The sequence below is a fragment of the Zonotrichia albicollis genome, chromosome 1, assembly GCF_047830755.1.
Source record: "Zonotrichia albicollis isolate bZonAlb1 chromosome 1, bZonAlb1.hap1, whole genome shotgun sequence".
In the NCBI taxonomy this organism is placed as follows: domain Eukaryota; kingdom Metazoa; phylum Chordata; class Aves; order Passeriformes; family Passerellidae; genus Zonotrichia; species Zonotrichia albicollis.
In genome coordinates, this window is record NC_133819.1 from 93,547,048 (window position 1) to 93,571,145 (window position 24,098).

The following is a 24,098-nucleotide window of genomic DNA, read 5'->3' on the forward strand; positions in this document are numbered from 1 at the left end:
AATAAAAATGAAGAATGTATGTTGCAATGTGCAATATCTTCAGACTCTCTGACGTGTTACTGAGTATGTTTGGCTCAGAAGAAAGAGCTCTTCCCTTAGGGGGACATACATTAAACCCTACTTTGCTAGGGTTTAATACAGTTCTGGTGGTCCTGAAGAAGTGATGAAAACAATCAAAACCTCTATAACCCATTGTAATTTGAGAGCATTCTGCACCTGGCATGACTGCACCTCTAAAAATTATTCATTTCAAATATTGCTAATTTCCTTCTACAAATATTACTTGCTGTGAGATGTACAGCCTTTTCCTACATGCCACGGTGTAGATGCAGTGTAGAAAAAGCATGGAAGGAAGAAATACAATTTCATTTTTCTCCATGTACTGTTATGGTCCTTATAATAACATATTAGAATATTCTCCACATAAATCCTTACATTCACCAGCTCAAGATACATTATTTAGGCTGAATTATTTATCCTCTCAAGAAATGCTTTAATAAAGCATTATTTATTGTGCCATTTTCCCATACAAGGTTTGTAGGGGTCATTTGATGGCACAACATTGGTTTAATAAATTATTTGGAACAAAATATAGAGTGTTTGTGACAGGTTTTCAATGACACTGATATACAACATAATACCAACATACAGAAGATAGCATTTTCTGCACAGACATTGAAATAGTCAGGGGAATAGATAAGATTACTATAAGGTGACGTTCTGCCTGTATACAATTGGCAAAGTGGTTATAAAGTTGTCAATGGACTAGAAAAAAACCCAAAACCTTAGAATTTGTTGTTTTTTGATTTAGATCTGATCTTTGCTTGTTTTCAGTCCTCTTAACTTCTTTCAGCTGTTTCCAATATGTAAATAGCCAATTTATATTGCAGGTTCAATAAATGGGAATCGTGGACATTTTCTTATTATAACAAATGTTTACTTCCTATGTACCTTCAACTTCATATATTCCATGCAGATATAAAGAGGAAATGCATTGAGGAGATTTCAACAGAATTTTAGGGACATGGTAAGTTCATATGATACATACTTCAGCAAGACTGATGTATAGCATCACACTTTCAAAAAAGTAATGATGAGCTTCTTTAAAAGAAGTCCTAAAGTCTGCTTGCAACTTCTCTTACTGAGCATCTAAGTTTGCTGATATGCATTCTGCTTCTACTCAATGTCAAGATTTTAGAAAATTTGTCAGTTCTATTATCTACAGTATTGCACCAAAAAGTGTAATGAAATTAAAACTGGACTTTTAAAGGGAAATCTGCTGTGCCTCACCTAAACAACTTGCATTTCATTTCTTGGTGGGGAACTTTCAGAGCTGACTAATATGTTACTGTTACCTTATAGAGAAGAGAATCATCTGTGTTAGTCACATGGGATTTTCTTTCTAATAAAATGAAAAAGACACTAAACCAAACACAATTAAATGAAGACAAGTCCTTCAGAGTGATCCATTGAGCCAAACTGTAGGACAACCACATAGCCAAGTGAGGCAAGCTTTGCAGTAACCAGCCCCCTACTCATATTTTATATGGCTCAGGGGGGACCTCATCACTCTCCACAACCACCTGAGTGTGTAGCCAGGTGTGGGTCAGCCTCTTCTCCCAGGCAATCAGCAACACAATGAGAGGACAGACTTAAGCCGCACTTAGGGTGGTTCAGGTTGGACATTAAGAAGAACTTCACTAAAGGATCATTAAGTATTGGAATGGGCTGCCCAGGGAGGTGGTGGAGTCACAGTCCCTGAAGGTGCTCAAGGAAAAACTGGACATGGCACTTAATGCCATGGTCTAGTTTACAAGGTGGTCAACAGTGAAAGGCTGGCCCTGATGACCTTGGAGGTCTTTTCCAAACTAAATGATTCTGTGATTTTGTGATCCTCATTGTATCACAGTTCTCTGCAGAGCTTTACTATGTGCTGTAGCCATAAAGTAGGAAAGTGAGAAGGGAAGTGAAGAGGACAATCTCCCACACTATTCACTAGCTGAAAACTATTTGTCTTCTTTGTCTTCAAAGTCCTATACAATTTCAATATGCCAAACTAAATTCCTTGTTCTGTTGGATAAGAGGTATTGTCTTTCCTTTATAACATATCTGTGTTTAAAATGAGAAACAAAATAAATCATTTTCTTGACAGTAAAGATACACGCTTCCTCTCAGAGATGGTAATCACTCATGAAGCTGAGAACAAGTGTAAACCAATCCAAAGTTCATGCCTGGGGGAATGCTTTCCTTCCCATCCATTGCATAAGTGATAAGGACAAAACTATTGCTAGTGTGTTCTATAATCACTGAAATTGCTAGCAAGTTCTGAAGCAAAAAGTCCACTTTTCTTTTTATGAAAACCAGTCTTGTTTCCATATCCAAGGAAAACATAGGTTACAGTGGAACTAAACTCCAAGTTGTTCCTCAGTCTCCAAGATCTAAACAGAATTTAACTCAAGAGAATTAGATCAATGAAAGTCCATTACTTATAGTCAGGATAATGGAATTTGAGCCATGCAGGGCTGTGAGAGAACTTCAACAGCTGGTACCAGGCTGGGCCAAGAAGGGCCTTAGCTGCAGATCTGGGATTAAGCAAGCACAGCGCACAAGCAAGATGAACATCACTGAATGCAAAATACAGTGTGTATATCAGTCTCCTGGATTAGATGTACCCAGATTTTCCCTTGCCACTTGCATTTAAGACATTTATTTACACACCCTTGCCACATTCATTTACATCTATGCAACATGAGATGCACAGTGTGAGTTAAGCAAATTCACTGAGCACAAAAGCCTACCAAATCAAAATGGTTAAGAATGACTGAGCAAGCTGCAGAAAGGTGAAGACCCACACTCAATGGCTCACAGTATTTTGGGGACTTCCCCTAGCATTGGAGCAATGTAGAAGCTGTGGTTTGTGGGAGCACCTATAAACTCAGGCATCGTGTGTGTGGCTGACCATGTGTCTAGTCCTGAGTGTACTTCTATTATTGGTACAAACAGTGGAACTCTCCCAGTGCCAAATGCCCTCAGGAGAAATCTAACAAAGATGCCCCTCATGTCACTTGTCGTTTCCAGCTCCCTGGTTTTTCTAATCACTCTTGATAACAGCAAGAGAAACATTGAAGCCTACAGGGATGTTCATTTGGATGGCATCCAGCAATAGAAAAGTTGCATGAGATACAGATCCAGAACTACAAGAGGAAATTCTGCAAGAAGAATCCTAATGATGGTGTGTTTCCCAAGGACAGCATAAAATCCGTGTAGTCCAGCCTTTCCCATGCAGGTGACCAAATCAGTCTAACAGCTCTGAGCTTGTAATAGCTCTGGTAATATAAACAACCCAAGCACCAAGAAGCACCAGAAAATATCTGAAACTTATTTACAACTGAAACTAAGATCCTTCATTTGCCATTACACAAAAAAAGAAGTATTGAATTTAGAGCCAGTCTCAGAACATGACGCTGAACGTAGTGTTGCACAGATGGGTTCCCTTGATCTTCAAAGGTTATGGGAATTCAAGCAATTTAAATTTGTCTTGTTCTTCCTGAACATAGTTTCATTCTGAAGTAAGTCCTGCTTGTAAATCAACACTCATCCTACAAAACCCATCTTGTTTGCAGGAAACTGAAGAGAAAGCTAGCCAGGAGAAGGAGGTAAACCCTCTTACAACAAGACAGCAAGAGCAGACACAGTTCTCCTCCAAGAGTCGGCAAAGACCTTCCAAGGACAGAGATCTCCAGGTTATGCAAGAGGACCTCTAGTACAAAACAGCCTCAGTTATTTGTCACATGGAATAAATGGTGTTCCCAGGAAACAAGGGGAAGAGAAAATATTGACCCATTAGTATAAGTAATATGTCCCAATAAAATGGTCTCCCTGGCAATTAAATATATTTTAAAATCTAGTAAAAATAATGTTTGAAAATGGGTAATGTGAAGGAGATTCAATTTGCAGTGGCTTCTCTAGAAAGAAATCCTGCCAAATCTCAGGAATGGGTGAATGCCGCCATCCTGCCTAAAGTCTTGGCACTTCTACTAAAATTTCACTGATGTAGTATTTTAGCACTTGATTAGACAATGTTTTGCAGTAGGTCTTCCTTCAATGATTTACTTATATACCACTTATGCAGAAGAACAGTTTTTCCAGTTTTTCCAGTTGCTCTATTGCTAAAAAGATGGTAAAATTAGAGAGCAGTAGAGAGTGGAAAATGTTTCTTTCATGAACAGTCCATTTTTGGCCAAAACACTCCAAATATTGGTGCAATTTGAATACGCCAGTTCAACACAGCCACAGGAATAACTTTACCTGTTACCCACTCTGACAATGAATGTTTCTTTTCAGTACAAGCCGTTGAATATGCTGTCCTAAGAAACCTAAACTACCGAAATGCTTACAATCTAATTAAGCTACAACCGTGGACTACAGCAATATTTTTTTCTATGCATTCAAAAAAGAAAAGTCCTTATTTCTCTTCCAAGAAAAAAATTCACTCAGACATTCAATTTCAGAGGACAGGACTGGGAATGCTCTAACTCAGTAGAAAATGTCTTTAAAAACCAAACTTCTTATTGATAAAAAACTCAAATATATTGGGGGATTCTTAACTCAAGGTATAAGCATCAACCCTAACTAATCAGAGGAACACAAATTGAATCCTTGATTTGTGTCTCAAAGTACTGGTTTCATTAAAAAAAGAAAAAAAAGTTTGAGGAAATTCTGAAAGCATCTAGTTATTTACATAATGAAAATCAATATATGGGTCATACCAAGAAAAAATAGGTGGGAATGAAGATATGGAATCAATGAGGTATAATTTCCTCCTTCTTGTTGTTGTTGGTTTAGGCATCTTATCCTGTTCTTATGAATATTTCTTATAATATTTATTGCTATTTCAGATTTTTTATTATTTTATTTTTCCTATATCCGTTCTAAATATATCTATCATAAAGGACCTGGAGAGAGTCCAGTGAAAGGACACAAAATTGATGGAGACTAGAGCACTTCTCCTATGAGGAAAGGCTGAGAGAGTGAGAGAGCTGGAACTGTTCAGCCTGGAGAAGGGAAAGCTCAGGCTGGATCTTATCAGAGTGTATAAATACCTAAAGGAAGGGTGGAAAGAACAGCAAGGTTCTTTTCAGAAGTGTCCAGTGACAGGATCAGAGAAAACGAGTACAAAGTCAAACACAGGAGGAACATCAAGAAACACAATTTCACTGTCAGGGTGACCAAGTGTTGGCTGAGGTTGCCCAAGGACACTGTGGACTCTCCATCCTTGAAGATACTCAAAAGCCACCTGGACATGGTCCTGGGAAACTGGTTCTCAGAGACCTTGCTTCACCAGGGGGCTTGGATCAGGCGACCTCCAGAGGTTCCTGGAATCTTCAACCTATCTGTGAATCTGTCATTCACTAAGACTATGATTTTAAATTTAAGGGAAAGCTTCAGGCCACTGAAATTGGCTTACAAATGAAAGATGAATTTTTCCCATGGAAATGGATCCAATATAGGCCATAACTGTAATAGTAAGCTCAACCATATGAACTTAGTTTAAGGATCAGTTGAATCTTGTTGTGGAAAAATTTGCCATGCTTATGTAAAGTAAAATCTAAAAAACATATTTATACCAAAGAACCAGAATTTTTCATTCCAGGAAAAAAAATCATTACTGAGAGTTTGAAAAGAAAACTCTGGGAAAACAGAATTATTAGGAAGAGATGGTGGGGTAGAAAGAGATGCCTGAGAACCACAGTACATGCGCTGCAGAGCAGCCTTGGAACCTCAGACCAGGAGCTTTGGTTCAGGTGGGCAGCACTCCTACAGCACTGCTGAGTGGCATTACATTGCAGATTATGCACTAACAGCAAGATCACTCTGTGCTTCTTTACCCATCTCAGGTTTTAAAACCTTAAATTTCTGTGTCGCTGAAGGGTCGTGCATGTCACACCAGAAACAGGTCTGCAGTGGGGGCTGCAGCACCAAATATTCAATTATTACAAGAAATAATAGCCTGAAGCGTCTAAGGAATGAACCTGAGGAATCTCAGCCACAGTAGTATGCTTCTGACCTAGGAGAGTAACAGCCATGGACACTGTAGGAGGAGAACAAAGCTGGAACATGCTGCAAGTAATTGAGGATACTGAAAATCAGGCCAGCTGGGAGGAATCCTTTGTTGTTTTCATCTTAAAAGGGATAAATTCAATTTCCATTAAAGATAAATGTTGATGGGAACTGGATCACACCAAACACATAGACGAGTAAAAGGAAATGACTCACTAACATAAATGGTAAATCAGAAGAAAAACAGAAACCACACAGTCAGTGTGTGCTACTCTGTCAGAAAAGGGGGAAAATAAAAAACCTAAAAAAAAATTATACCTATATCTATGCATATATTCATACACATATATATATATGTGTGTGTGTGTGTGTGTGTGTGTGTGTGTGTGTGTGTGTGTGTGTGTGTGTATGTATATAAGAGGTTTAATTGAAGGGGAGAAATGGGTTAGAGGCAGATAGGGCAGCTTGGTGAAAGTGACTGGGAAATGCTGGAATTAATGGTTCCTGTAGCAGCAGCAGCAATCCAAGCTACAGCATTGGAAGGAAGACAGAGGAACAACAAGAAGGAGACTTCAGTACACCTGGAAAAAATCTCAGAGGGCACATATCTAAGGGAAACAGAAGCTGGATGTTCTTTCAGGGAATCAATATATAGGACAGAAGTATAAACTGTCTCATTGGCAGTGAAGAATGAGAAATGTAAGAAAAGACCACCTGAACAAAATCTTGAGTTCTTCAGTGGCTGGAAGCTCACAGAAAAACTATTTTAAAAATTAATAAAATAAAGAGCAAATGTATAAGAAGGGAAAGAGTAAGGCCTATGTATAGTATCAGATCTGGCAAGGAGGGGAAGGTTACAAAAATCACACTGGAAGCCCTTTAACCATACAAGGTTGGGAAAATAGATTTCTGCTACTCAGCGGAAGGGGAGCTACAGACAATGAAATCAAAAAAGTTTAGTGTTTATTGCCTCTTTTTGCTTCCATCTGCTAGGATCACCTCCATGGCTGTAAAAGCTGAGGTACCACGAGAAATGGCAACAATTTTTTTCTACAGAAAAGGGGCTTAAACCGAAGCAGGAGACTTCCAGCTGGGATTTTAGGGATTGCAAAGGAAGGTATTAAATCAGCCATGTTGCAGATTTGCAAAAATATTAGACCATGACCCTCAGGTTAAGGCATAGCTTACTCAGGAAGGTTCACTACAGGCCTGTTCCCTAAATTTTTTAATTCTGCATGGAAACAGATGAACAAAGATTTGTAGACAATTTTTTCAAACTCTACTGTAATTCATTTTATAATCCAGATATAACTGTAGTCTAAGGCAGGTCAAACAACATGTCTCCATGCTTGACTGTCACTAATTTTGCAAGATCTGGATTGCAGTTTAAATATAAAACTTACAGAAACTTTTAAGATATTTATTCACAGAGTTCATCTGTGACTCTCTACAGTCCATATTTAGTCATCCATAAATCTATCAGGATTTTTAGCTTTCAAAATCAAATGAAGTCTGGAAGTAAATAAATACAGAGAAGGCACTGAAGTCTGCAATAAACACAGAGATTCAAAATAATACAGGAGGGAGATTTTTGTCAGGAAAGCACTGCTTCTGTGCTTGCATGCACGTCTCTGGTTTTGACTATATATATGTGTGTGTGCAAAAATGTCCAGATGGGCAAAATAACAAGCTATCAAATTAAATTATGCTTTATATAAATTATGTAGTAAAGGGTTTGAAATTAAAATGTTTATCCATATTGAGGTCTCTACATTTCCCATCTAAGACTATATTCAACATTATCTATCATTTATCAGAAATGCTTATGGTTAAAAGGTCTAACATTACTTAATGAGATGTCAAAGGAAAAGATTGAGTGGAATTTGAGTATTAATACAAGATTAGTTACACTAAGAACTAAAAGATGAGGAACTATATAGCCCTAGTTGTAACTGTGTCGGTGTAAATTGTCATAGCTGGTTTCATTACAAGGACTGGGAAACATAAATTAGCTCTCCCTCAGAAAGGACCTGAGCTGGTAAAAGGACAAGGGGCTATTCTTCTAACATTTATTTACTAAATCATTACCTGTACTAGGAGGGAACAAGTTAAACAACCAACAAAATGGGGCTGGTTTGGAAGTGGAGCAAGACCACCATTTCCCCACCAGTGGAAAAACTGAGGAATGAGAAATACTAAAGGATGTGTTGTCAAGAGTGGTAAAGGAAGGCAGACTACAATTAACTGAGATGGAACACGTCCGAGACAGAGGCCCAGCAAACTCAAGTGGTCACAGACACTGAGTGCCTCTCCATGCTCACAGGAGCCCCACCCTAGGCAAGTCTTTGTCAGGGCCAAGGGGCAGTCACAGTTTCCTGCAGCAGTTGATGTCTCTCAGCCGTCAGCTAACCCTGGTTCAGACCCAGCTGCCTCATCCACAAGATCCGGTGAGGTTGGAAGGTTATTGCTGCAGGCCATTTTGAAGTGCTTATCAGGAAAATGCAAAATGACTGAATGCCTGTACCTTGGGGGGAGCAGGGCTATTAATAGAGCCTCTGCCAACCGATAACAGAGATATGGAGAATCTTAAATAAGTAGACAGCAAAAAGAAAACGTTTCTAAGAATGAGGGAGGGAATTCACCACAATGACTTAAACTAAATCCTAGGAATATCTGTCTCAACAACCAGGTCTAAATTTTTGAAAGGAACCAGGCCTTTGCTTAAATCAGTCAAGTAAGATGAACTGGTCATATGCTTTAAGGTGCTAACCTCTAATGGTCACTAAAATGGGAATAAATGACTGATGGATGTTCTCCATGCACTAATACCCAACTCTCTGCACAACCATTGTCACACTTGAGGTCAATATGGTGAGGTTACTCCCTCCAGTTGGCTATTGATCTTCATAACCACGTTTGTGCTGTGCACTGACTATGGCAGAGTAGCTACTAAAAGGACACCTAGTGGTAAGGAAATGAGTGTGTCCAGAAACCTCTGGCATTGCTGAAGGTGTGCCACTGCAACTGGCATGGGAATTGCTGACCTGTTATGGGTGGAATACGCAATGTCACATATGAACTTAACGTGTCAAGTAACACTACTCTTTTTTTTTTTTATGGTAAGCAATGTTCTTAAAAGCATATTTTAAAAACCTGAAATTTAAGCTTAACTTCCTCAAAACTCAAAGAATAGGTTTTTTTTTTAACAAATTATGCACAGTACTGTCTGTTGCAGTCTACAAAATTGAATGTATTGAATCTCCACTGTGTCCACTTCAGGAATATTGGATAGCAAACAGAACTCATTACAGATATGTTTTTTCTTGATATTCAAGTCAGATTTCATCTTGGGCATCATCATTCCTTGGTTCCTCCACTGTGCCACTCCACAATACCCTGAGTAATTCCTCCCCTTCTTGTCTTTTCCTCCTATGAAGAAACAGCTGGAGAATATAAATTGAGCTAACTTTAGTTTTTTGGGGGTTGTTTGTTTGTTTGTTTGTTGGTTTTTTTTGTTTCTTTTTTTTTTTTTTTTGCCCATGCAACTTTATAGTCACTTCTTGTCTGTGTTTATTCCAAACCCTTTAATATGTACCAATGCCCTTGTGACCAGGAGATGCCCACAACAGAAAGCTCCATTCCAGATGGAGTCATGCTGGTCTCATGCAGAGAGGGATTATAACTTTCCTGTGTAGTGACATGCTGCCTCTAGGCAAACAGACCAAAATCCACACTTAGCTTTCTTGTTTATGTCAACATACTGTATTACAGGCATGGAACAACTTGTTGACCACTGTACCTCTTTGGTTATTGCTTTTATTTCTCTGTTCCAGGTTTGTCTTTTCTATTGAACACCAGTTTCTTTGGATTAATTTTCCCTGAGTGAATTAGTACAGATTTACTAAGCCATTTTTCTAGATATGTTTTTTATCCAATTTTCTAACATCTCTGTATGCCACTGGTCTGTTCTCTGTCCTCAGAATGTTTATAAGCTCCCAGTTTAGTGTCATCCTTTGATTTAAAAAGCCACAAACAATCCATTTCTGCTCTTCTATCCTCTTTCATCACGACAAAAATTGAAACACTGGGACGAATATGCTTGTTTGCTCCTTTAGGTGACATGCTACTAAAGTTTTTGCTTAAAAAAAAAAAACAAACAAACAGATTCTGCCTTTTTTCTCCAGAATTACCAGTAAGTAGATTGTGATGTTCATGAGGGATACAGCAGATTCTGCCCTCACCCAAACATTTGCAACCATTCCTCACTCAGCTCAGTTTCCACAGCTCACCTCTCCTCCACTCCACCCTTCTGAAGCTCCAGCCTGCTCTCGTGTCTTAAAATGGCATGTAGTTTCCTTCCTTTACCATAAACAATGATTTCTGTAACCTTAGTTTCATGATGTAAACATTTAAAAATAAGAATGAAGGGAACACAAGCTATGTGTTCAATTAGGTAATTCGAGGATTAAATTAAATGTCTCAAAACATGGAACACTGAACATTTCAGCATAACACAGCCTAGCTTTACTTGTTTTCCTTTTATCTCATCCCTTTAAGAAAAGGAGACAATGGATTGTCCCGTCCCTCGGCTGTTCTAATGGCCTGGAAAGGCTCGGGATGGCCTTGGGGCAGCCCGCGCTCCAAAGGACGAAAGGAATCTTCAGGTTTTTCAGTCTTCAGTGTTGTTTATTAATTCTTATCTACAATATTTTCTCTTGGCCTGACAGAGGTCCGCACAGCAAGCCAGTCATGAGCACACTGACTGCCCTCGGGGCGGTCACTTATCTTTATACCAAAAACTACGTTTAAGATATTCTTCTTTTCTCCCCAATACCTTTTACCCTTATTGACAAGTGCACATTCAGTAGGAACCAATCTCAAAGTGCCACCACCGCCATCAAAGATGGATGACAAGAAGAAGAAGAAGAAGAAGAAGAAGAAGAAGAAGAAGAAGAAGAAGAAGGACAGGATACGCCCTAATTCATCCATCTTGTCCCTTAAAACCCCCCCGTACCGAAATTCCAAAACCTGTATTTCACACTATAATTAATCTATCTCTTCAGCATTTATCCCCGTGTGATCCTCCCGTCCTCATACAGCTGTTACGTCCTGTGCAGGATCAAAGTCCAACCACCAAACACTTCTGGCAACGTTCCAGGACCTCCGAGCCCCCCAAGGGTGGTCTCGGTGACTCTGCACATCAGGAATGCTGTGCTGAGTTCCCACAATGGATCTTAGAAACTCTGGCAGAAGTGTAGCAAAGACTGCTGAAGAGATATTATTGCTTGTGAATGCAAGAGAAATGAAAGTCAGGCTTAGAGGAAGAGAACATAGCACTCAGGTGTGTGTTTAAAGAGTGAGAGAGGCACTCTGTCGACTGCAGGATGCTGGAGGCTGGGCAACACCTGCCACAGCTGACATGGGAGGCTCCTGCTATCAGTGATATCACCCTTTGTAATCTCATGTCAGCCTTGTAAAATGCCCTGCAGCCAGCCAAAGTCTCTTCAAACTGGCATTTTTTTATACTAAAATGCATTTTAAAAGCAAAAAGGCAACCAACAGATATTATTCTGTCATTAAATCCAAAAACAGAAAAAAAATTAATAAATTTTAAAAAATATATATATAAAGGATCATCATAAAGAGTAGAAATAAGAAAGAGTAATAAAGGAAAAATAATGTCCATAAAAATACTTCTGTTTTTCTCTGCAGTCCACCTATAAGTTTTGGTCATAGGACTTTTTTCCTTTTCTTTAAAAAACAGCTCTAGAGAGGATTTCCATTATTAATTCACTAATCTTAATTTTGCTCTTGTGAACTCCTCAGCAACAGAAGAAACTCAAAATATCTTTGAATTTGGAAGAATTCTTTTTACTTGCATCTGAAAACGCACATTTGGCTTTCCCTTTGTGATGTGCCAGACAACTATACAAACAAAGCGTAGCCTAGTACAGCTTTATTCAGCACTTTAAACTTTGAATCTCTCTTGTCCTGAAAGACAGTGACCATTTTGGCTTTTCAAGTGCACCCATTTCCTCCTGGCATACAGCAAACATAGGTAATACAGTAGTTCCTTGACTTTCACATTGTCAGGAGTTAAACAGGAGTTTTGAACTTTCATAATAACAGCACCAAATAGAGAATTCAAACTCTAACAGGTATTACATTTGCCCCAAACTTCTTTCCCAGTTTAGTGATTTTGCATTTGTGTTTTCCCATTTCCATCAGCCTGCTGATGAAAGATGGACATTATCCCAATATTTGGTGAAAAACACACAAACTACATAAGAGGAAATGAATGAAATTTCCAGTGCAACATCCCATGCACAAAATAAGTTCAAAAATATATTTTTCCCCCTTGTTTTATCAATATAATACCATTTGTTACTTTTACTCAGGATCAGTACAAAGCAGCAATAAATTAGAGGGATACTTTTAAGGGGGTGCTGAGATCTTAAGGAAACTTACCTTGAAAGAAACTTTTGACACGGAGATAGCTGACACTGAGGCGCAGGACGGAAAGTTTGTCCAGCTTTGATACGATGTCAGGGGGAAAAGGAAGGAGGCTGGCCAGGTGGTCCAGCTCTGCATTCAGACGGTCTCTGTGTCTCTTCGAAGGATTTGATTTTTCATTCCCAACTGCAGGCCTTCTGTGGTGGAGAACACATTTTCAATTACCTGTTTTACTTCCAGAGGCTGAGATGCTATTAATTGATAATAGTAATACTTTGCTTAGTTTCTATGAAAATCTTTAAAGTGTCTGTCCTCTGACAAAAAGAGATTTACCATTCTGCATTTGCCATGGTGCAAAGACACAGGCTTTGTCTTCTCTTTTCTTATCAAGCAAAAAGTGAACTGGTATCTTTTTACTCAGGACCTCTCACCTTAGGGAAATGGGTACTATCTTCATGTTCTAGTCAATACCAGTGTCATGGTTTGAGCCTGGCACAGAGCCAGTGCCCCCCATGAAAATGCCTCACCCTGGTGTCTGCTGTGAGATGTGACCAGGAATAAGCAAAACAGGCTCCAACTTAAACATAAAAAACACTTTATTACCTAAACTACAGGAAAATAGGGAAAGACTATAAGGAAAAGAAAAAAAAAAATTGAAAACCTTACAAAAAACCACTTTCCCCCCTCCCCACTACCTGACTTTCCCAATCCGATACATTCTCCCAAATCATCAACTGCCCAGCCTTGGCCCCACATTTTAGTATACTCAAACTGCAGTTCATGAAGAGGAAAGGAGTCCTTCTTGTTCCATAGGCTTCCCCTGGAAACACACTGAAACCTCGTGTGCTTCCCTGTCACTTCGGCACCGCCCGGAAAAAGTCCTTTTGCCGCTTGTGACATCTTCCTTCCATGCCCAGTGCTCTCACCACTGACGCATGGCCAGAGCTGCTTTTAGGGTTGTCTTTCAAGGATGCCTTGTCTCACTCCAAAAAGGCACAGTCTCTGCTTTGGGACATCTGTCCCCCCCCATATTTTTCCAACCCCCTGGGGCCGGGGGGTCCTCACGAAGAACCCTCCTGGTTTTGAGCCACTGCTTCCCCCTAAATGCAGTCTGTGTCACAGGAACAACTGAGTCTATGGCCACAAGAAAAGTCCAGCCAAAAGGCCACTCCAAATCATCTCTCCCCATTCAATCATCTCCACGTTCTTCGGGCCAGGTCCTTGTCTCATCTCATCTCTTATCTCCCTTCTTATTCAGCTTCGAGGAGGATTAGCATTTTTGCAAGGCCCCAGTCATGAAAGAAAGGGTTAAAAGTTTTCAGTCTCTGTCTATCTCAGAATGCTGGTACTCCCACAGGTGCTGCTGCTCCGCCGGCCAGGCTGCACTCTTCCCTCCCCTTTCTCCTCCCGGGCTGGCTGCTATCACATTCAGACGCCGGCTCTCCTCTCTCTCCCTCCTGGGGGGGGAATGGCTGCCCGATGTCTCTTGGGGCTCCGCCACCCTTCCATCCTTGAGAGCTTTCTCACCCCCATCTCTGTCCAGGCCCCGGGCCTACCGCATGGCTGCCCCTCCCCCGCCCAGCAGCAAGGCTGGACAGGGGAGGGTGATCTGACCTCTTCGAAGCGACGTCCCAAGAGAGAGTGCCAAGGGCAGTGCCCTGCTTTTTAACCCCTGTGTATTCTCGGAGGTGTGTCCAAACCCCACTGGCTACACCAGGTGCCAGTCTCAAACCCAAAACCTTCATTGGTTTGACCACAGCTTCCCAGAATTCCCACTCCTTCCTGGTCAAACCACCACAACCAGGAAAAACAATTTCTCATCTTTGTTCTACAAATCAGGGACAGAACAGCAGGGGAAAATTACCGTGACTAATGCATGAACCCATTCAATATCCACTGTATTCATTCAAAGCATCTTAGTTCCCTCCATTTAATGACTCAAAGTTAACCTGTGAGCCAGGAGATAATTAAGAAAAGACTCTGTCTTTAGACATGAGTAAAAAGTATGGAAGGCAAGGTGAACAGAGATTCTTTCCTCAAGCTCAAAACTCCAGTGTACATTCTCACTTTTACCTTCCTACATCAGTAATAACAAAGATAAGAATTTGGTTTCTTGAGAAGATTGATATTCCTCACAAAACATAAAGTTATTCAGCTTTCTAGGCCAAGCAAGTCCATCCCCATTTCATGTTCCCCTTACGTAAAGGACAGTACCAGAGAACCTAGAATAGCTGTTGTGGAAATTCGTTATGACGATATACATAAAAAGTGAGGAACCTCAGTTTTGGAATGTCCACTGATTCCCAGAGAAGGTGTAAGATGCTCTCAAGAGGGAGTAAAGGAAAAAGCTGGTGCTTTTGCACACAGAAATGGGGACCTTATTTTTAGCATGACAGTGGGGGACGCTCAGTGCTGAAGCACAGACTCGTCCATTGAGAAACAAGACCTGAGTGGGAGGCTGAGAAGGTCGTTCCTTTCAGTAGCCAGCTATTGCTGGACCCAGCAGTAGTCAAATGCATTATCCAGGCATGAGCTGTGGGACACTGGAGCCATAAACTACATGGATACTCAAGAGTGGGAAACAGCAAGTAAGATTATACATAGTTGTGCTAACAGTTTCTACTTTCACCTCACTGAATCCAAGGATCGTAATCTTAAGTAGCGAGCTGACATTGGACAATGAGAGTAAAAACTAATTATTTCTCACATTTTATTACTGCATTTTCACACTACACACATTTACTGCATTTTTCAATCATAAGGTGGTTAAGGCGTTAAGTTACATCAGTATTAATTTGGCATTGCTGTTGTAATTCTGCAACAATTGTGCTTAGGAATTAGCAAAAAAAAGATCAGTTTTTGAGGAGCAGTTTTGTACACGTGGCTGCTGCTAACTGAAAACCTCTTAAAGAAAATCATATCTGAAAAATTCATTGCTACTTTTGAGAACCTCATTTCAAGGGCACAGCATCAGTGGACAGAATGGATGGAGAAAAATTGAGTTAGAAATAATATTTTTTTTCAATATCACTAAAAATACATAATTTCTGCTATTTCATTCAAAATTGCCAATACTTATATATGGTTCTTCAATAAAACAACAAGTTGCTTCTAAACACATGGAGAAGATTTTGCTGATTGGGATAAATGAACTACTTTCCTATATAAGGGAGAGGAAATATGAGAACAAATAATGCAATCAACAAAGAAGGAATAGTGTTTCTTACTTTTTCTCAGTTAACTATTTTTTGCAGTAAACCTTAAGGCTCACCCATTCTATGACACCAAAAGAATGTCTGATTTATGGAGGGCAGTAATTTTGTGGGAACATAGCCTACAGCTGAGCAGAAGCTAAAGAACTTAAGCTTTGCTAATCAGTCTTTACATCTGACAAACCAGCTGAAGCAAGGAAGCAATGTAGGACAGAAGAAATTAATTCCAATAAGGAAAATTAAGCTGATGAGTTCAAGAGGTAAAAATTGCCAAGAGTAAAATGAAATAGAAATAGAAGTTGTTCAAGACTATTTACCACATAAAATAGTGACTGCTCTATCCCAGAGAATAATGGTTTGAAGCAATTAGGTGGTCTGCCTTTGTACTGAGTGCAAGGAATAATTTTCAGAAGATGGTAGGGAATGGTGTAAAATGACTACTGGAATACTTTTCAGAAGATGGTAGGGAATGGTGTAAAATGACTACTGGAGAAAGTTCAGGGCAGAGTCTTCCTGAAAACTCAAGGAAATGATTCAGTAAGGGAGTGAATCCAAACAAACAGGAGTTGGATGTAAATAGTAGTAAGGTGCCAAGTGGATGTGATTTTAAACAATGTGACTTCCATGGAAAGGCTCAGTTAGCTAGCCATAAACAGAAAGGCACTGGCAGGGAAAATCTTCAGTGGGCTGCCTTGAGGCAAATGAAAATTCTAGCCTTTATTTTGAGCTGAAAGGAGATGGTGCTTGTTGTGTTCATGTTAAACTCTGGATTGTCAAACTGTAAACAGAGACACAGGGGACACTTGATGATCTCCCATTTACTCTGCTTTTCATACAACACTGCTATAGTAAAGGAGAACACATACATAGAGGAATATCTCTGGCTTTTCTTTCCTCACATTGTTGAACTGCCCAGTAGTAACAAGCCCTTGTAGCTGTGCAGGACCCCCATCAGCAGTAGTCCTTGGGATCTGGTGGGGAGAACATTTTGTGTTCAGGTGGTACACAAGGCGTTGAGCCATTTGGCATTAGTGATTCAGTGTGCCCATGACAAACAGACCGCCAGTAGTGTAAACCAGTTTGGTGAGCTGGCAGAGGAATTTCCTGCAGCTACAGCTCTGTCTGCTGTTCCCTACCCTCTGCAGAGCCCTACCCTGTTAATGAAAACTTTGCCCTGAATAGGTTTTATAAGTATGCTGCAGTGTTAAACCAGCAGAAGACCTGAGCTGAGAAAGGTCTAATTATTTACTGTGACAGCAAGCTTCCAGTAGGAAGGGGAAGGGAAGACAGACCATGAGAAGTGACATAGGCTGAGAGCAAAGCAACAACAGAGGATTATCATGAGTGTACTGACCAGCACCCTCAGTCACTGAGCTGTGCTCCGACATTGTATAGAAATTTTGGCAGAGCTGAGCTCCAGTGGCAGCCATGTGTGTGTGGATGTTCACCATGTCCTATGGACCAAAAGGACAGAATGAGAGAAAGCTGCTTGAAGAAAAGGCGGCTCTTTGCCACTTTCTACGTCTCTTCTGCATCTTTACAGCAAGGAAAGGTGAAAGCAGAACTAATGGTCAGGAAGACATAAGAAGAGCAGCAGAGCGGATGAGAGGTGGGATAGTGTGGTACCAAGTAAGAGGAAGGGCTATGCCACAAAGGGCCTTAAAATTAGAACTAGGAAGCAGGAGAGAGCTGCACCTTCCAAGGTCTCTGTTTACCCTGGCACTGGCACAGTTCTGGCTGAAGTGGTCGTTCTGGAGTAGTTATAGGTACACTCAGAGCTAGGACAGGTATAGCTGCCTTTAAAGAGCTGTAAAACATTACAAGAAATGTTTTGTAGAGGGAGAGGGTTTTACAAGATGCCAGGGTTTGAGATGAAGTAGTGGCTAAAGTTCTCAAATGGTAACTGTCCTGAGGCATTGCCTTAGCATTTTTAAGTATTAATTTCAACACAGTGATTTTAGCTTGAGGTTAAAGACAAGATCTCTTTAATTTCCAGATGCTTGAATTACCAGTAAAATGTTAATTTCCACAGGAAATAAACACTTGGTAGAAAATGTTTCCTTTAGTCAAAATGCCGGCTGGCTGGCTGAAAAGCATATCTGATGGAAAATTTTCAATCTGAGCTCCAGGTGTTTGACCTGTGTCCATAAACACCAGAGTTCTTTAGTGTAGAACATGTTTAATGGGGCTTGTTTGGAAGTTTTGGGGCACAAAAGGAAAACAGCCATGTTTTCAAAATTTTCTTGCATGTATAAAAGGAGAACCTGAACCTTATATGTTATCTGAAGAATGACAACCTAATGAAGATAAACTCTGCTAGTTCTGTGTAGAAAGCAAGACCGAAAAATATTAGCTCCTCCCAGTAAAATTTTCCACGCATTCTTCCCTAGTCTTGTTGGTCTCTGTATTCTGCCATGGAGCTTTTTTATACATTTTCATCACTGTTCTGTAAAAGTACCTCAGAACAAAATTCCTGTGCCTGAAAAACATTCATGAACATAATGAACAATATCATTCTGGGATATCCTGGATTAAAAGCCAGCTGCAGGATCACCACCTGGTTGACAGTCTGATCATGAAAAGATTATGTAGAGTCAGAGAGTTAGCTTCTTGGGATGCACTGAGTATGGGGAGATATAAATGTCCCAGTTGTTCTGCACAGGAGAAAACTGCACCTCTGTCCTTTAAATTCTGATCTTCAAAAGTACTAATCCATGAATCCCTATTGGAATCCAAGTATCCTGTTTGCACTGAGGCACCTGAGCTCACTTATCTTTTTGTTTAAAAAAAGGTAAATTCTAGAGACTCTTTACATTAAAGAGAGAGGACTGGCCAAAGAGCACCCATCAACTTTACTTTCTGTGAAAAATCAGGTTTTACAGCTGAGCAAATACTCCTCCCAGAACAGGTGCCAGTATCTACCTTGATTCATTGGCAGAATGGTAGGGGGGAAAGTACAAGACGACTGTGGAGGAGAAAGTGCTGTGCTGTCAAACAAGAGAAAAAAGCTGTAACAAGGATTGTACAACATGGATTAAAATAATGGCTAAATATGCTGTTCAATTGATAGGCTTTGTCTACCCTTCTAAATTCAAGATAAACTAATCAAGGCAGCATGACAGCAATCTCGGAGTCCTGAAATGTCAGTAAGACCAGCAGGACTGAAAGACACAGACCAGGAAAGGAGCTCTGTCAGCCAGTTGGTCTGGGGCATTCAGAGCCTCTTTAGAGGAAAGTCCCTGAGTGAGGGAATAAGCACAGGAAAGGCTTACCAGAGACCAAGCCCACAAACAGATAAGGTTTGAGGAAGAGACCAGTGTTGCTAGGAACTGAGAAATCATCCTCAGCAAGTGGTAAGTAACTAACCACAGAAAATGGACTGCTGTCTCCAGTGTGGGACTTCAGTATTCTAACAATCCCAACAGTTCCCCTTGTTTTAACCCATGTTTCTTAATCAAATTTTTTCATGTCCTGAAAAGTTTAGGCTCAGGTACCTGCACAGCAACATCATAGAAAAGCTATTTTCAAGGCAACATTACCTGCAATGGTTTCCAAGACGAAAACTTGGTTGTGTAAAGTAAGTGAGAATTTTCTTCTGAGAGTATTAAAGCCAGAGCTTCCAAAAAGGCTAATGAGGTAATTTCCGTGATTTGTTAGCAGGTAGTTTTCTTAGCCATTCATTTATCTAGAAGTCATCTTTGAGAGGAGTTCTAAAAGGCATGTAAACTCCAAACATAAGCTTAATGTTTCTCAAAGCGACTGCAAGTCTCCTTCCTTCTTCACAAAAGTAATGATCCATAAACTGTTCTGCATAGAGGTAATTTAATGTACTGGAAATGCTCCATCCCTCTTGCAATTGTTATAAAATCAAATAACCACATATATACTGAAACAGTAGTGTAGATATCTTACATATATTTTGAATTCAACACTCAGGATTTTTGTAGGAAGAATAATTTGCTTATGCCATTACCTTTGTCTATTGAAATGTGATACATTTTAAACTAAAAGAAACAATTTTTTAAGTGGGAAGAAGTGGTTCATGAGCAAACACTGCCCAAAATCCAAACAATATCAACAGATGTCATTAAAACATTCAGAGAAACTCCCCTTTGACTTTAGACCAATATGTACAATTTTAAGCCAAGTTGGTTATTTTTAGAAGTTCTGAACAACTGAAAATAGGGAAATCTATTCTAGTTACCTTCTCATCCTTAAATTGTGTATGAAGGCCACCAGTGCCAGTTCATAATTTGAACACAGTAAAAATGTATGTTTCATAATCAAATAATCAAGTGTAACACAGAAAATGTGGGATGATTACATTAAAAAGCTTGATTTCATAGATTGGCTTATGGCATCTGGAACTCATTTACATTTGAGTGATAGCAACCTCTTTTTTCCCCCTTCCCTTTCAAGCATCTTGTAGTAACAAATTTCCATTTCATTTCTTCTTTTCCTGCTTTGCCTTTGCACATACAATTCCTCTCTCCCATTTTTCTCCTAATGGAAGTGATCCCATAGTAAACAGAAGTCTGAAAATTATGTGTTCTGTATGCAAAAAGTGACTCACCAGTCTGCTTTTCAGTTGGCTGAACTGACCCACTTTCCCAGCCCGCTCATGTTGGACTTAGCAATGCCCCAAGCAAGGCTAAGCCCAGGAAAGGGGAAGGGGGAGCGCAGTGCCAGTGCTCTGGTGCCACTCAGCACATGGCTTCTCCAAAAGCTCCTTGGACAGGAGACAGGGAGCATGGAAGCACCAAGGTGGCAGCCACCCCTCCAAGCCACTGCTGACATTTAGCCCACTGGTGTGTTCTGCCTACAAAAGGGCACTGTCCCTCTCCACTCTCCATGGCAGCACCGTGGTGCCCACCACAACCACCCCTGGCCTCCTCCCGGGATACCTAGTGCTGGCTAAGGATGGTTTGAGCCAGGCTTGGCATCCTTTCTGGAGACATCTACCCCATGAAGAGCCAGCCTCCCAGCCAAGGGTTTCTCATTGCAGAGAGGAAGATTAGGTCTCTCCTGTGTCATAGGAGACCATAGGAGGAAGGGAACCCTTCTTCTACCTCATTTCTAGCCCGTATGTTTGGAGGGAGATGCCTCCTGATGAATATGATACTTAACTGTTTTTGAATGGGTTTCCTCCTTTTCCTCCCAGCATACAGGCATTCCCCCGGAGGAATCATGGCTTTGACACTGAAAAACAAAAGGAATAGGTTTCTTACTTCAGAAGTTTCTGTGTTTCAGAATACAAAGTGACAGCACTGAGAAAGTTCCACCGAGGAAAATGTTTGTTCCTTGAGTGTGACATTCAGCAACACTAAAAAGCATGGTGGCATTAGTGAAGATAGAAGCTTACAGCTTATTCAATTTCCTACCCTAATATTATTAGAATATTGATGTTTATGTTCAATTTTCATTTTTTCCAATTAAGTATACTATGCATGATATAAAATGGTTATAAAATACATCCTGTGTACTGGATATCCAAATATTTTTTCCCTTCCTGGCTAATTTCTAAATTCAGCTAAACAAATAAGAATGAACAATACTACCCGTCATCTGCAGGGAGGATTTCACAGCTTTTAAAATACACAGGAATATTATCTCCATTACTGACATTGGGACTGGTAGGTTGCAATTATTCAAATCAGCATTTCTCCAGATCCTCACATCCTCATTTTTAAAGGCTGGAAATATAGCTGTCGGCAGCTCAAGATGTGACACACAGTTTTGTGGTTAGCACTAGGACCCAATGTAGTGCTGACTGAGGTGACAATTTTCACACAAAACTTGGTCTTATTGATTTATTTGAGTATGTTAGCCCTAGAGACATTGCAGGGTGGGAAAAAGTCTCTGCATTCAGTCTGTTTAAATCTTTTGGAGATTAGCTGAATATCAATGTCTCTTGATTTTCTGTCTGAAAGAATATTTTAGTCATGCTGAGTGCTGTTCAACAGTGGGTGCATGCTGCCAGAGAGGTTAATGTATCTCAAGAGTAATTGCTGTTTTCTGTAAGATACAAAATTAAAGAGAACTTCTATGTCATTGAATCAAATCTCATGCTGGTGAACATGTGTGTCATGTAAAGTAACCATAAAATTGCTGAGCTTAATTACAGAAAACCTTTAGAACGGCTTTCTTTTTCATGGAAAGACAGCTTTCTGATAACTAGAAACCTTTTGCCTTCCAGCTTAAATTTGTTCATGGTCATTTTATGCCCATTTGTTCTTCTGCCAACATTGTCTTTTAGTTTAAATAGCTCTTCCTCCTCCATTGTGTTTACTCATTGGCATATTTTTAAATATCAGTCATATCTTCAGTCAGCCTTCATTTTTCTATTCTGGGACAATTCAAACTCTTTTATTTCCCTCTCATGTTACAAACTGTTTTTTTCTTCCTATCATTTTAGAAGAACAGAATTAAGCCCACTTTATTGAGCAAAATCTAAAATGTATTTCATACATGCAAGCACAGCATCCTTTGCTAACTTGAGGTTCTTTAGGTCTACTGTGTTTCCCTCATCTGGAAAATCAGTTATTGTGTCCATAGACAGCTAGCAGGTTACTTTGGCAAAATTATTTAAATCCACGTTCCCTTTTTACTCCAACTAACTACAGCTGTTATTTGTTCTTTCTTTCTGAGAATTCATTCTAAAATGATGCATAATATATAGATCAGACTAATTGCCTTCTCTCAAATGCAGGTTATGATGTAAACACTAGTCATTCTCCAGTCGGTGCAGTGTCAGGAATTAGGTGCTTCCAGAAACAGGGCCATATTTTCCACTAATACTGGAATAATTTCCTGTGACATCAGATGGGTGAACTGCCTGTCCAAAGTTGATGAGGGATATGATACTGTGCAATAAATACTGCTGCAGGTTAAGATTATGTCACAGCCTTTGCTTAGATTAAGCCTTCTCGCCACCTTTGAAGACTTGTTAAATAGGTTTAATCTTCAAGTTCTTTCTTTTTAACAGTCTGCCAGTCTTTAAGATTACATCTACCCTAACAGGTGTCCTCCTTCAGCTGAAAGCTAAAATGGTGTGGACATGCCAAAAGAACTGCAGTTTCTTTTGAAACTTTACATTAAAATGTATTTTCTTTGTATTTGTGGTGGATTGACACTGTCTGGATACAAGGCACCCAGGAAACCCTCCACCACTCCCCTCCTCAGCAGGTCAAGGGGGAGAAAATACAACAAAAGGCTCATGGGTTGAGATAAGGAAAGAGAGAGATCACTCACCACTTACTCTCATGGACAAAACAGACTGAACTCAGGGAAATTAGTTTAATTTATTACCAATCAAATAAGAACAGGGTAATGAGAAATAAACCCAAATCTCAAAAATATCTTCCCCCCAACCCTTCCTTTCTTCCAAGGCTCAACGTCACTGCATTTTTTCTACCTCCTTCCCCCTGCAGCAACACAAGGGGATGGGGAATGGAGGCTGTGGTCAGTTCATCACACTCTGCCACTCCTTCCCCCTCAGGGGGAGGACTCCCCACACTCTCCCACGAGCTTCTCCAACATGAGTCCTTCCCACGGGCTGCAGTTCCTCACAAACTGCCCCAATGTTGGCTCAGTCCTTCAGGAACAGGCTGCCTGAGCATGGGTGCTCCTTGGGATCACGAGTCCTGCCAGCAAACCTGCTCCAGTGTGGGCTCCTCTCTCCATGAGTCCACAAGTCCAGCCAGAGCCCTGCTCCAGCACAGGCTTGCCATGGGGTCACAGCCCCCTTCAGGCATCCCCCTGTTCTGGGGTGGGGTCCTCTGTGGGCTGCAGGGACACAGCTGCCTCACCGTGGGCTGCACCTTGGTCTGCAGGGGAGTCTGCTCTGGTGCCTCCTCCTTCACTGCCCCTGATGTCTGCAAGGCTGCTGCTCTCACATCTTCTCACTCCTCTCTCAGACTGCAGTTGTGCAGGCTCTTTTCCCCATTCCTAAACACCTACTCCCAAAAGTGCTGCTATCACTGCTGGTCTGTCGTGGACCTGCTGGACTCAGGGGGAGCTTCCAGCAGTTTCTCACAGAAGCCACTCCTGTAGACCCCCACTACCAAATCCTTGCCATGCAAACCTAATACAATATTGTAATGCTTTTGTGTTCCGAGTCCTTCCTGTCCATAATGTGTATCTATGACTCATAGTTCATGTTTCAAAACAGTGTCACATGCTAGACTTCCCTTCTCTTGCCTTCATGAGCAAAGTTAGAAGGAGGAGAAAGACTTGAACAGCATAATTCAACTGAAAACTGAAAGCTAAGAGTTCATTCAATTTCCCAAAAGGGTGACTTTGTTTTAAAACCCATTCTGGATCAGTTGATTAATATGTGACAGCAAATAAAAATAGCTAAAAAGACCTCAGTAT

The 24,098-nt window shown here is 40.4% G+C and overlaps 1 protein-coding gene across 1 annotated transcript in view; it reads right to left on the reverse strand.

Moving 5' to 3' along the window:
• Positions 1-24,098, reverse strand: part of AHRR (aryl hydrocarbon receptor repressor) — an 85,040-nt gene that overhangs the window by 44,983 nt on the left and 15,959 nt on the right. The window contains exons 2-3 of the mRNA XM_005482919.4: positions 20,853-20,924; positions 12,529-12,710 (exon numbers count right to left, since the gene is read on the reverse strand). Of these exons, the coding sequence (XP_005482976.1) occupies positions 12,529-12,710; positions 20,853-20,914 (244 nt within the window). The 5' untranslated portion in view covers positions 20,915-20,924. The remainder of the gene's footprint in view (positions 1-12,528; positions 12,711-20,852; positions 20,925-24,098) is intronic.